At 43.6% G+C, this 14173-nt stretch overlaps 1 protein-coding gene across 2 annotated transcripts in view; it reads left to right on the top strand.

Annotated features, from left to right (window-relative positions):
* The window catches only part of TDP1 (tyrosyl-DNA phosphodiesterase 1), a 57192-nt gene extending 47288 nt beyond the window's left edge, over positions 1–9904 (top strand). For both annotated transcript variants that reach the window (XR_012247304.1, XM_073638213.1), the window contains one exon: positions 9687–9904. Coding sequence is in view for 1 of the 2 variants with exons in the window: in XM_073638213.1 (XP_073494314.1) it covers positions 9687–9760 (74 nt within the window). In the remaining variant the exon portion in view is untranslated. The remainder of the gene's footprint in view (positions 1–9686) is intronic.
* Positions 9905–14173: the final 4269 nt, after the last annotated feature.

Below are 14173 nucleotides of genomic sequence, written 5' to 3'. Positions count from 1 at the left end.
ATAAATCCTTTATTTTAACACTAAATGACATTTGAGGAGTTAATAAAGATGCAGTCCCTAAATTATTATTTATTTTTTAATTAATTTTTCCCAAAACTTTTGACGTGGGCTTCGCCATATTTTTGTATGCCAGCCAGGTACAGCATCCAGCTGCTATGAACGCGCCATTTTCCGGGGCGGCTGCGGACTGCAATTTTCAGCGGGGGGGGGGGGGGGGGGCAGAAAGCTTGGGCCTCCCTGCGCTGCAGATTCCAGCCCCCAGCTGTCTAGTTGTACCTGGCTGGACACAAAAATAGGGAGAAGCTCCACAGTTTTTTTTTTTTAATTATTTCATGAAATTCATGGAATAATTAAGAAAAAAAGGGCTTCCCTATATTGTTGTGTCCGGCCAGGTACAAATAGGCAGCTGGTGGTTGGGGGCAGCCCGTTCCTGCCTGCTGTACCTGGCTGGACACAAATATAGTGCGAAGCCCCACGTCAATTTTTTTAAATTATTTAAGGAAATTCATGAAATAATTTAAAAAAAAAAAACCGTGGAGCTTCTCCATATTTTTTGTGTCCAGCCAGGTACATCTAGGCAGCTGGGGGCTGGAATCTGCAGCGCAGGGAGGCCCAAGCTTTCTGGGCCCCACCCGCTGCAAATTGCAGTCCGCAGCCGCCCCGGAAAATGGCGCGTTCATAGAAGCGCCATCTTCTGGCGCTGTACCCAACTCATCCAGGGCCCTGGTGCGGTGGCTCACTGGGTAATAAAGGGGTTAGGGCCAGCTTGGCATTATCAGCTGGCCCTAAGCCCGAAATTCATGGGGTCACGCGAATATTAGACATGACCACCATGAATTTCTAGTAAAGTATTTAAAAAAAACACAAACACCCAGAAAAAAGTCCTTTAACACTAGGACTACTGGACTCGTGACCCCGCCTAGAACTACTGAAAGGAGTCATTTTGACTCCTTGCTTGTTTTCGTTTATTTTTAGAGTTTCATTTGTGGTTATTTATTAATAATTATATTTTTTGTAATGTATTACAGTCATATGAAAAAGTTTGGGCACCCCTATTAATCTTAAGCTTAATGTTCTATAAAAATTGGTGTTTTTGCAACAGCTATTTAAGTTTGATATATGTAATAACTGTTGGATACAGTAATGTTTCTGCCTTGAAATGAGGTTCATTGTACTAACAGAAAATGTGCAATCTGCATTCAAACAAAATTTGACAGGTGCATAAGTATGGGCACCTCACCAGAAAAGTGACATTAATAGTTAGTAGATCCTCCTTTTGCAAAAATAACAGCCTCTAGTCGCTTCCTGTAGCTTTTAATGATTTCCTGGATCCTGGATGAAGGTATTTTTGACCATTCCTCTTTACAAAACAATTCCATTTCAGTTAAGTTTGATGGTCGCCGAGCATGGACAGCCCTCTTCAAATGATCCCACAGATGTTCAATGATATTCAGGTCTGGGGACTGGGATGGCCATTCCAGAACATTGTAGTTGTTCCTCTGCATGAATGCCTGAGTAGATTTGGAGCTGTGTTTTGGATCATTGTCTTGCTGAAAGATCCATCCACTTTGTAACTTCATATTTATCACTGATTCTTGAACATTATTGTCAAGAATCTGCTGATACTGAGTGGAATCCATGCGTCCCTCAACTTTAACAAGATTCCCAGTGCCAGCATTGACCACACAGCCCCAAAGCATGATGGAACCTCCACCAAATTTTACTGTGGGTAGCAAGTGTTTTTCTTGGAATGCTGTGTTTTTTTGCCACCATGCATAACGCCTTTTTGTATGACCAAATAACTCAATCTTGATTTCATCAGTCCACAGGACCTTCTTCCAAAAAGAAATTGGCTTCTCCAAATGTGCTTTTGCATACCTCAGCCAACTCTGTTTGTGGCGTGCTTGCAGAAACGGCTTCTTTCGCATCACTCTCCCATACAGCTTCTCCTTGTGCAAAGTGCCTTGTATAGTTGACCGATGCACAGTGACACCATCTGCAGCAAGTTGATGCTGCAGCTCTCTGGAGGTGGTCTGAGGATTGTCCTTGACTGATCTCACCATTCTTCTCTGCCTTTCTGATGTTTTTCTTGGCCTGCCACTTCTGGCCTTAACAAGAACTGTCCCTGTGTTCTTCCATTTCCTTACTATGTTCCTCACAGTGGAAACTGACAGGTTAAATCTCTGAGACAGCTTTTTGTATCCTTCCCCTGAACAACTATTTTGAATAATCTTTGTTTTCAGATCATTTGACAGTTGTTTTGAGGAGCCCATGATGCCACTCTTCAGAGGAGATTCAAACAGGAGAACAACTTGCAAGTGGCCACTTTAAGTAGCTTTTCTCATGATTGCATACACCTGGATATAAAGTTCAAAGCTCCATGAGGTTACAAAACCAAAAAAAGTGCTTTAGTAAGTCAGTAAAAAGTAGGTAAGAGTATTTAAAACAAGAAAATGATAAGGGTGCCCATACTTATGCACCTGTCAAATTTTGTTTGAATGCAGATTGCACATTTTCTGTTAGTACAATAAACCTCATTTCAAGGCAGAAACATTACTGTGTCCAACAGGTATTACATATATCAAACTGAAATAGCTGCTGCAAAAACACCAATTTTTATAAAACATTAAGCTTAAGATTAATAGGGGTGCCCAAACTTTTTCATATGACTGTATTATTGTGAGATCCAACAGTAATGCTTTTGATTGTTTTTTTTCTGCTTTTCTTATTTTTCTACAGAAAATAACAATAATTATAATAGACGTTTTTCAAACATTTTTTTTTATTCAAGTGCACACATATAAACAACAACTGAAGAACAAAAAGCAGAGAAAATGTAGGTGGAGGAGCATAAAAATGAAAATATGGCGCAGAATTCACCTTCTAAACATTTGGTGTTTCGCATTTTAGGCATTGCCCTTGATTTATGGCAGTACATTGCCCACACAAAGACTTACCACAAGTCTTACAATTTCCGACAGATCTATTTTTCTTGCACTTTTCTTTGATCTGGCAAAATTTTGTTTGAACCATCACTTCTGAGCATGTAGAAACTTGGGACGTGGAACCCTTTTCCCTATCTGTGACATAAGGACCACTCAACTCTCTCACAAGCGTTTGCAAAAATGCCTTGCGTGACATTTTTTGGTGGGTAATCTCCTTGAATATTATCCATGCATTTATACCCTCAAAGTCTAAGGCATTTTCAAATGCATGAACAGGCCATCTCCTTGTGCATGTTCGTGTGGTATATTTTCGTGCCATCTGATCCACTACATCTACTCCATATTTTGTTTCATTGTAAAACTTTACCGTTTCTGGAGTTTTTTTAGCGGATTCAGACGCAACAACAACATCTGGATGGACAGAACTCAAAATGACAACATTTTTGTTGGGCTTTCCTTGATCTACTGTAAGTGTAAAATTGTCTTCATTTCTAAACACTTTAGTGTTGTACAATTCCTCTTTCATAGATTTTATTTCTTTAGGCACTTCTCGCCTTATCTTGTTCAGTGTTCCCACGATGGTTGTTCCTTTGCTTTTTAGCTGTTTAGCTAATTTTACTGAAGTAAAATAATTATCGGTTGTAACATTGCGACCTTTTTTCAAAAACGGGTCCAATAACTTCATTACCACATGGTCAGCTAAACGGTCCTCAGCACGGCGTGTGTCATCTTTGCCTAGATAAGGGAAGCCATTTGCCAGATATTTGCTCCTCTTATCAACAGCTAGCCAATATTTGTGGCCATATTTATCTGGTTTGGAAGGCATGTACTGCGTGAATGGACACCTAGTTTTGCTTGGGAAAAGTTGCTCATCCACCGTTATGTATGGGCCAGGTTTGTAACACGCAATACAATTTTCAATAAACCTGTCCCACACAGTAGAAAATAGAGCAAACTTGTCCGTTTGCAGTCTCTCCGATCGAGTAGATTTCTCATCAAATCTGAGAAACCTCATAATTTCAACAAAGCGGTCCCTAGACATTGTCGCTTTGCAAAACGGTATTCCCCAGTCATTACACCAAATAATCGAGTGACTGTTCGTGCCAGATATTCCACGAGCATAGAATATCGCAATGAATGCATCTAGCTCCTCATCAGATAGAGTAAACTGTAAATTATTGTTCCTGCATGCTTCTGCAAGCGTACAGTTCTTTATATGTGTCAATATATATGAATCAAAAAATAAACGCCATGCGCTCAAAGGACTATCGGTAATGATATTTCTTCTGGCGTATCCTGTAGGGCCAGGTGCTTCTCGAAGAATATTTTGGCTGTCACGCCTACCAGGGAAGTGTTCTCCAATTTCAACAGGTTTCCATTGAATACCATCCGCTGAAACTAGTATTCCTTCAGATTCGCCTTCTCTGGTGTTTGTTGTTGCATTACCTTCGCCGCCATCGTTATCTGTTGTTCTTTCATTTCTGGGACGTTTTGCTGATTTTTTCTGTCCACGACCAGGAGGATGGTCACGAGGCAACATAACTGCATGAGCCCGATCCCCAGTTGATGTGCTTGGAATATCTGTAAAAAAGTTGATGAATATTTAGAATTTTTGTTTTGTAAGGGTCCGTGCACACTGGCTGGATTAGCGGCGGAATATCCGACCGGATATTCTCACCACAATCCGGCCCGTACCTGCCCGCTCAGGTACAGAGCGGAGTTTCATACCTGAAGCTCCGCTCCGAACCCCGGGCTGGAGCCGCTGTCTGGGACGGAGCCGTGCTCGCGCGTAAGCAAGCGCTGCTCTGTCCCTGACAGCGGCTCCAGCCCGGGGTTCGGAGCGGAGCTTCAGGCATGAGCGGGCAGGTACGGCCTGTATTGCGGCAAGAATATCCAGATGGCTATTCAGCCAGAATTCTGCTAGTGTGCACAGGCCCTAACTCAGTGTGTGGAAGAACAAATAAATACACATAACTACTTACCTTCTGGATTTGTTCCTTCTGAGTCTTCAGATTCACTTGATATGTTCTGAGGAATGAAATCTTCATCACTGTCAGAATCAAATACATGTTCCTGCAATTCGGATTCCGATTCATCCTCCGGTATGGATTGCAAAGTAGCCAGAATATCCTGAGGCTTTATCAAACGTCTTCTCTCCATATTCCTCACAAATTCCATAATTCTATATAGTTCCCTGCTGAAAAATAGAAATGAAATGAAAACTAAAAGAAATAATAACTGTTCTGCCACCTTCAAAAGTAGGTGGGCTGAATCAGTTGACAGACAGCTAAACTATTTCATAACAATTCATACCTGTATGAGTCTTCAGAGCTCGTATGTCTGCGTCTGTTCTCTTTGTCTCTTCAGCTGAACTGAAAGTAAAGTTACTATCCAGAATACTGTCTCCTGCTAGGACCTTAGAAAAACACCACCCTTCATTAGCATAAGATAAGAGCCTAGAGTAAACAAGCTATTTTGTTCAGCATTACACAGTAATACAAGCAGGTAAAACACAAGGAAAATGTGAAAAGTTGACATGTAAATTGAACTACATCTATATGAACATCAGGGTAAATAAGACAGAGTGAAAAAATTATGCACAAAACTTTATAGCAACATTTAGTGACAAAAGGACCTCAAAATATAGTAGGGAGTCAAAATGACTCCCTTCAGTAGTTCTTGGTAAATTTTGAAAAAAACGCGCAAATTTTTCACCAAAATTATTTATTCTCACAAAATCTTTTTTCACATCATATTTGAGGAAAAGTCACCGAGTTTCAAGCCGGAATTCTGAAAAATGTAGTCACAGAAGAGAAATAAAAAACGAAAGGAGTCAAAATGACTCCATCAGTAGTTCTAGTGTTAATTGAAATAAAGACACAATTCTTTATTGTTCTAAATTAAACCATACTTACCGTCACGCCCATTCCAGCTGAAGCAAACGATCTCCTGCAATAAAAGAAAAATAATAAAGCAACATCATCCTTACCTTTCCATGGTTCCCACGACAGCTTCAGCTCTGCTACATCGAGATGACAGGCTGGACCGCAGCAGAACGCTGCCATCCAGCCTGTCATCCCGCAGACACTGAGAAGAGCAGGCATGCTTGCGCTCCTCAGTGTCTGGCTGTGACGGCATAAAGATGAGCCGAGGTCATGTCCAATGAACTCAGCTCACCTCATGCACGTCACTGACACCGTGGGAAAATTCTCCTGCACTCAGCGCTTCAGCGTGAGAATTCTCCCACGCTGTCAGTGACATACATGAGGTGAGGTCATGTCCAATGAACTCAGCTCACCTCATGCACGTCACTGACAGCGTGGGAAAATTCTCCTGCACTCAGCGCTTCAGCGTGAGAATTCTCCCACGCTGTCAGTGACGTGCATGAGGTGAGCTGAGTTCATTGGACATGACCTCGGCTCATCTGGATGCCGTCACAGCCAGACACTGAGGAGCGCAAGCATGCCTGCGCTTCTCAGTGTCTGCGGGATGACAGGCTGGATGGCAGCGTTCTGCTGCGCTCCAGCCTGTCATCTCGATGTAGCAGAGCTGAAGCTGTCGTGGGAACCATGGAAAGGTAAGGATGAGGTTGCTTTATTATTTTACTTTTATTGCAGGGGATCGTTGGCTTCAGCTGGAATGGGCGTGATGGTAAGTATGGTTTAATTTAGAACAATAAAGAATTGTGTGTTTATTTCAATTAAAGTACTTTATTCTGGGTGTTTGTGTTTTTCTTTAACTTTGACTATGGGGTTAGTAATGGGGGTGTCTTATAGACGCCTCTCCATTACTAACCTGGGCTTGATGTCAACTGGCATTATAAGCTGACATCAACCCCAGCCCTATTACCCCACTGCCACCGCTACAGGGCAGTGGGAAGAGCGAGGCTAAGTGCCAGAATTGGCGCATCCTATGGATGCGCCATTTCTGGGGCGGCTGACGGCTGGTGTTTCTAGCCTGGGAGGGGGCCAATATTCATGGCACCCTTCCTGGGCTATTAAAATCAGCCCCCAGCTGTCTGCCTAGCCTTTGCTAGCTATTAAATTAGGGGGGACCCCACGTCATTTTTTTTTGGGGGGGGGTCCCCCATTTTAATAGCTAGTAAAGGCTAGGTATTCAGCTGGGGGCTGATATTAGTAGCCTGGGAAGCTCCGTGGGTATTACCCCCTTCCCAGGCTTCAAACATCTGCCCCAGCCATCTGCTTAACCTCCGCTAGAGACTAAAATTAAGGGGAACCCCACGCCAATTTTTTTTTTAAATAAATCCTTTATTTTAATACTAAATGGCAAGTACAGTAATCAACACTATCACTGTACTTCATATATATGTGACTGACATGTTTCTATCTATCTAATCTATGTGTGATGCTCTATTCTTTCTGTTGTAAATTGTCGGGTACCGGTGAATGCCGCTGATGAATTGCCGGCTTTTCGCATAATACATTCTACATTACTGTTAGTTGTTTTCCTTCATGTAGAATTAACCTACAAGGAAAGAAAGGGTTTATTTTCATTCCGATATTTGTGTCCCATTGACTTGCATTGGTTTCCGGTATCGGAATCGGCGATATCCGATACTTTTTCGGTATCGGTCCGATCCAATCCGATACGATATTTCCTGATATTGGAAGGTATCGCTCAACACTAGTCGTGAGTCCACTGTTCACACGGTGCTTTTTTGCACCTGTTTTTTTCCCACATGATTTGTGGCAGGAAATGCGCTTTTTTTTGTTGTTTTTTTTTTTTAAATCAATTTAAAGGGGTAAAATAAACTCAGCAAAGATGGAAACAATCGACATGCTGCTGTTTAAAGAAAAAAAACAGAAGGAAAAAATTGTGTGATTTTATTTTGCTGCTACTGCAAAGCGCTGCAATTTTTTCTGAACAGTAAGGTACGCCACGTGTGAACAGTCGCAGGGGAGGGGTATCACGTAACAATCGTTCAGCTGTGTACCTGGCAGTCATTTCCATGCAACAGAGATTATGAAAACAAGGAATTGTTACGGAAGATCTGCTAGAAAGATTCCGGCCTTTTCGTTACACATTGAATAATCTTTGCTTACTCTGGACTGGACACCGGCCCTTTAAGCTGCGGGCGAGTTAGGCAGTAAGTGAAGGGGTTAGCGCGGAGCCGCGGCTTTGTAATCGCAGGTTGCGTTTCGTGTCTCATTGTAATTATAATGGAGCAGAGATGTGCGGTTTGGCTCAGAGCATCGCGCCTCTCAGCCCCCCGGGGTCTGTATAACCCCGGCAGGCGGGGGGGCCGCGCCATCCGCTCTCTAAAAGCGACGCCATTATGAAAGCGCATTACACCGAGCACCAATTTTTGAGGGAGTCTGGAGGAAATTGTCTGCGCTCTCATTGAGAATTCATTATGTCTCGACTTTGTGATTCTGTCACTTCTCCTCGGAGGTGAGAATAAGATTTCCATCATTTTCTACTTATCGGAGTAGAAAAAGGAAAAAAAAAGTGACATATTAGATCTTTAAAGTTGGGGAAAGAATGGGACTTTAGAAACTTCAAATGTGAGGATTAATGTCCTGCAGAAGATCGGTGCGTAGAAATATCTGCGCCTCTCTGGGGCCGCCGGGGGGGGGGGGGGGTTTGATCATTTAAAGGGCAGTCCCATGTGTCAAAGGGTCACGTCACTCCCAAATTATATATGGAGGTAACATCCTGGTGATCGGCTCCAGGGGTGATTACAGTGTATCGGAGCTCTTCCGGTAAGGAGCAGTAAATGAATAGGTGTTACATTATTACCTTCCTATCTATGAGATAAGAAGCTGCCAGAAAGCATGAGGCTCCGCTTATCTCCGCCATTGAAATGATGCTGAATTAAACACAAATGGAGAGGTCTTCAATGTAATTTAAAGGAGCCTCCTAAAGTCGGAAAATTAGGGGTATTTTCATGATGAACAGAGAATAAATTGGGTCAAGGCAACTTTTAAAAGTTCAATAGCTACTCGAGCTGTTTCCTGGAAAGGCAATTGCTTGCCGCTCGGCAGTCGCAAGGTTAATTTTTCCTCCTCACCAGTGAAGGGAGAATAATTCGAGACTGTGGGTGGAAAAGACACACAATGTTAATGGCGCGAAAACGAGGTCTTGATGGTTCCGGGAATCGCCAGAATTTGACAGATTTTCAGAGACCTTAATCTCCAGCGACGGGGAAAACTGCCAAGTACGACGGCCAGTCACAGGCCAGGATATCGCCACGCAAACACGCCGACGGGGCGCTAAGCCCCACAATTACTGTATTATCTGATGTACTACAACTCCCAGCGTGCCTGGACATCACATGGTTAGTGTAATGCAATGGATTCTCATCACATTCTGTGTCCTCCCATAATTCCTTGCAGTACTGTATTAGCTGTGCTCATCCTGGGCCTCCTGGTGCATGAACAGAAATCCAGAACCGCAGTGAAGACTGACACAGGACTGCAAAGTTGGCTAATGACCACTTTTGATAGCGGTCCCCTTAATCCTGTCTCCCCCCGGCACATTAAAGCATTCTGCTCATGAATCAGGAGGCTCAGGCCGGACAACATCCAGTTAGTAACAATTTGTCTCTGATTCTGCAGATGTATGCATAAAAGCCTCTTGGGTTTTGCGTCTGCCTCCTCTGGTTATCCCGCAGCCTCTTTTATCTTCATCAGTATGCGATCACCAGGCAACCAGCCGCCCCCCCCCCAGCGATCCAGGCAGTCGCAGCCCCCTGCTCACCTCTCCTGTGTTGTCTTTCAGATAGACCCTGGATCTGGAACATTCCCTACATCAACGCGCCGGATTCCCACGGAAATATCTGGTGTCCCTCGTAGGACCCCCTCGCCCCCCCCAAGCCATGGAGACAATGAATGCTGAACCCTGGAGCCTTCATCGCAGGGATCAGACCCATCAAGTTGTTTTTTCTTTTTACTTCTTTATTTTTCTCTGAAAAAAATAATAAAACCTAATTTCAGTAATTTTTACATATTCACAGCTTTCTTTCTGAGCTCATTGATTTGTATCAGATGCTGCAATGTTTATAACTGTTTGGTGTTTCAGCTCTTCCTCCTCTTCAATATCTCTGATTGCTGTCAGTGAAAAAAAGCCTTTGCTTAAATCTAAAAGCCATAAACCCGTGTTTACTTATCACAGCTGAGGCTTTGTTACATTGTCAGATGGAGACAATCCCCCTATAAGCAAAACAGCCTGTTATGTTTTACCTGCACTGATACATTGCGACAAACTGTCAGGACCATGGAGAGCGAGACACAGAAGTCTGTCCCGCCTGGATACAATTGTAACAGAACCTCAGCTGTGAAGAACTGTAATTTCTTGGATCGTCTCACCACAAGTAGAGGATTTGTAGTATAAGATGTTTTCTGAAATTGAGGAACTTTTATTTACGTAGTAATGAAATATATAAGGAAATGTTTCGGATTAAAAAACGTCAGTTTCCGTAATGAGGAGGAATCCTGCTGATAATTACATATATGATCTATTAGGATTGTTGGAAAAAAGTTGTGGATGAAGGAAACTGTCACAAGCGGTGGCTCAAGCCAAAATCTTCTAATTGAAGGATGACTGATCAGACAAAGCACAGGTTCTCGTTGCACCCCTGGCATTGTCCCACCCACTTGTTTACCATCTATTTCTGCCCTTCTCAGGCAAGCCAGAGCTGTCAATCAGAGAAGATGGGGGCAGAGATAGAGGGTGCACTGAACTGTTCGGCCACTCTAAGGGTGCACTAAACGTCTGTGCTTGGTTTGAACAGTCAATCTGTGCTGCCGGTTCCCTTTGTCTTGAAACGTGATGTAATTATCACCCTCACCATGCTATCACATGGGCAAATTACTTGTCCTTAAGACTATAACCAAACAACGGAGCAGAAGGAAAGCTCTACGTCCGGCCTTTACAGCAGCTGCCTGGCTCGATTTGCTGATGATTTTCTATTGCACAATTAGACTTTTCTATGTGAATTGTCTATTTTGGGATCTGTAATGATTTTAGGAAACTGTAAATTGGTGGGTGACACTAGTGACTGTGGATGCGACTCAAGGAGATCGTCATCCTGGAGAACAGAGGATTTGTCCAATGAAATGAATGATAACGATTCCCAGTAACAACTGAACTGATACATTGTATCTAATGAATAATGCAAATAAATTCTAAGCGTGAAGAACATGTAGTAGAGCGGGCTGAACACGGGATCACACAGTGGGATTAGATGCACAGCTCATTCAGTATCACGCATGATTAGATGCTGAGCGGACGGTATCGCACATGACCGGCTTGGATACATGGCTGCACACCGCTCAGCTGCTCGCAGTTTCCTACTCTTAGTCTCTCTGTATGATTTGCATCATTATTGATGAGTTTTGGGCTTTCCGCTCCGGGGCCGCTGCTCCTCATCGTCGTCTTCCTTCCTCTCTGCTCTGTGATTACAGAGTCGTCTCCGCTTCTTATCTGCGCTTCTATTTCGGTACAGTCAGGGTTTATGTCTTGGCATCAAATGAATGCAATTAAGCCTTGATGAATGGAAGTAAAACAGAAGGATTTACACATTGACAAGTATTTTATGGCAGTAAATAGGAGACATCTGTCATTATGTTTGTAAATGCGGCTCGTCCCCCCCCCCCCCCCCCCTCCGTCCGCCTTCACCAACCGGAGACCGATACTACATGTTTAATTGTTCCCATTAAGAATAGAAAAACACATAATTGTAACAATACAATGGATCAGTGTGTAGAGTCCTCATCCAACCCGTGTAAGCACCATATAGACCTGGACACAGCTGATCGCTGCCTTGTAGAGAAGGTTTCCCCACTCAGAGGATCATCACAATCTCCAAATAAATATCCTCCAGATCTTTACAGGTGTCAGGACTCAATATTTATTTTTTGGAGTACAAAGCATACATACATTATAAGATTCTGTCTGCAGCCACCACTAGGGGGAGCTCCCTGTATACAGAGATACATAAGATTCTGTCTGCAGTCTCCACTAGGGGGAGCTCCTTGTATACAGAGATATATAAGATCCTGTCTGCAGCCACCACTAGGGGGAGCTCCCTGTATACAGAGATGCATGATAAGATTCTGTCTGCAGTCTCCACTAGGGGGAGCTCCTTGTATACAGAGATACATGATAAGATTCTGTCTGCAGTCACCACTAGGGGGAGCTCCCTGTATAGAGAGATACATGATAAGATCCTGTCTGCAGTCACCACTAGGGGAAGCTCCCTGTATACAGAGATACATGATAAGATTCTGTCTGCAGCCATCACTAGGGGGAGCTCCCTGTATACAGAGATACATGATAAGATCCTGTCTGCAGTCACCACTGGGGGGAGCTCCCTGTATACAGAGATATATAAGATCCTGTCTGCAGCCACCACTAGGGGGAGCTCCATGTATGCAGAGATACATGATAAGATTCTGTCTGCAGTCACCACTGGGGGGAGCTCCCTGTATACAGAGATATATAAGATCCTGTCTGCAGCCACCACTAGGGGGAGCTCCATGTATGCAGAGATACATGATACGATTCTGTCTGCAGCCACCACTAGAGGGAGCTCCCTGTATACAGAGATACATGATTAGATTCTGTGCGATTCAGTTTAGGCAGCATGAATCAGTTGACTGGTTCCCTTTAATAATTATTTCTACAATGAGCTCCCTCTAGTGGTGGCCTCTGCCAGAATAAATGTTTTGCCTGTGTGTGTGCGCGTATATATATAATTATGATGGCATTGTTGGAGCTGGCAGTCGGTGGGTTTCTTTTGGCAGTGCCACTGTGTTCTTTGCCCGGGTCCTCACAGATGAGGGTCACTGTAGACATCTTTTACCCTATTTCTCAGGACCAGGACGATGATGAAATAACAGATTTGCTATTTTTGACCCCATTCTTTCAGCGTCTGACTCTTGGCATTTTCTTATATGTAAAAATAGATCTGTTAGATAAAGCAATTAGCACAATTATCCGGGGATGTTACAGAGTAGCGAGTGATAAGCCATCGCTGGTGACGGGAACCTCGGTGCGCTGGAGCCGGAGACTTTCTGCCTCCTCTGGTAATTAGCCGTACACGCCGGCCCCGCTGATGCCTGAGCTGCCGTCCTGATTGTCCACCATTGTTTTATCAGAAGAACCATCTGCTTATTTTGTGTTTCCTAACTGGAGGACTGTTCGGTGACAGCGGTGATACAATGTCAGTGTCGCCGTCCCGTCCCCCCGGACGTCTCTTTCTTGGAGAGCAGCGGTATAGTCAGGCTGGGCCGCATTACTCACGCTTTTCATTCCCATTCAGTAAAGCTTGTGCAGAACATATTTACCAGCAGGACATCGGGGAGATAATATTACACTTCACTGGATACATGGCGGCCCAGCCGGGATTATCACATGCTTGGATTAGGTGTTTTACCTTCAGGCCGGGTGCACGCAGGACATTGATTAATCCATTTCTGATTCTTTTTTTTTTAAATCTAACGAGAGGAAAAGTAGAAAAATTGAATTAAACGTCTGTATGTTGCATCTATTAGCTGTAGATAAAAAAAAAAAAAAAAAAGTCATCAAAAAGTGGCACCCACCGCCCAGTGTGGCGCTGAGGCCATGGGCATCCTTGGTTCTTTTGATTGGTTGATGTGAGATAGATATGAAAGTCATTAGATTAGATAGAGCACCAGGTGACAAATCCTGGCTCCAGCAGATCTGGCATTTACTAGATTGGTTTCACCACCATAGACAGGTCATGTAGTGGTTCCAGCAGATATGTAGTTACTGGTTCCTTACTATAGACAGATCCTGTACTGGTTGCACTAGTGGCTGGCTCAGTATCCTGTACTGGTTATACTGGTGCTGTTAGAATCTATGTTGTTTTTCTTTTCGGCCATATTTTTGTGGTTTGCTGGCTTCTAGTCTTTTTCTCTGGTGCTGGGTGTCTTGGTCACGTGATCTCCTCACTCTTTATTACTCAGCACCTGTCTCCCACTCCTTGCTGGACATCAGTGTTGTTACACTTGTGCTCTAGCTAAGTTGCCTTGTTAGTTTTTTGTGCTTAGGACAATTGATATCCTGGGACTTCTTGTTCCACCAGTTTTGTTTCCTTTAATCTTGGTTTCTGCAACTAACTTCTTTTAGGAGGTGTCCTGTTTTTGCTTCCAGTCCTTAGATCTTTTAGGGACCCCCTTTCCCCTTCCTTCAGGTCTTCGTTTGAGTTCAGTGCAGGAGTGTTGGTGGGGCTATTCACAAGG

The sequence above is a fragment of the Phyllobates terribilis genome, unplaced genomic scaffold (assembly GCF_046119375.1).
Source record: "Phyllobates terribilis strain yellow unplaced genomic scaffold, ASM4611937v1 Scaffold_7__3_contigs__length_470593459, whole genome shotgun sequence".
In the NCBI taxonomy this organism is placed as follows: Eukaryota; Metazoa; Chordata; class Amphibia; order Anura; family Dendrobatidae; genus Phyllobates; species Phyllobates terribilis.
This window is presented reverse-complemented; position numbering and strand designations above follow the sequence as displayed.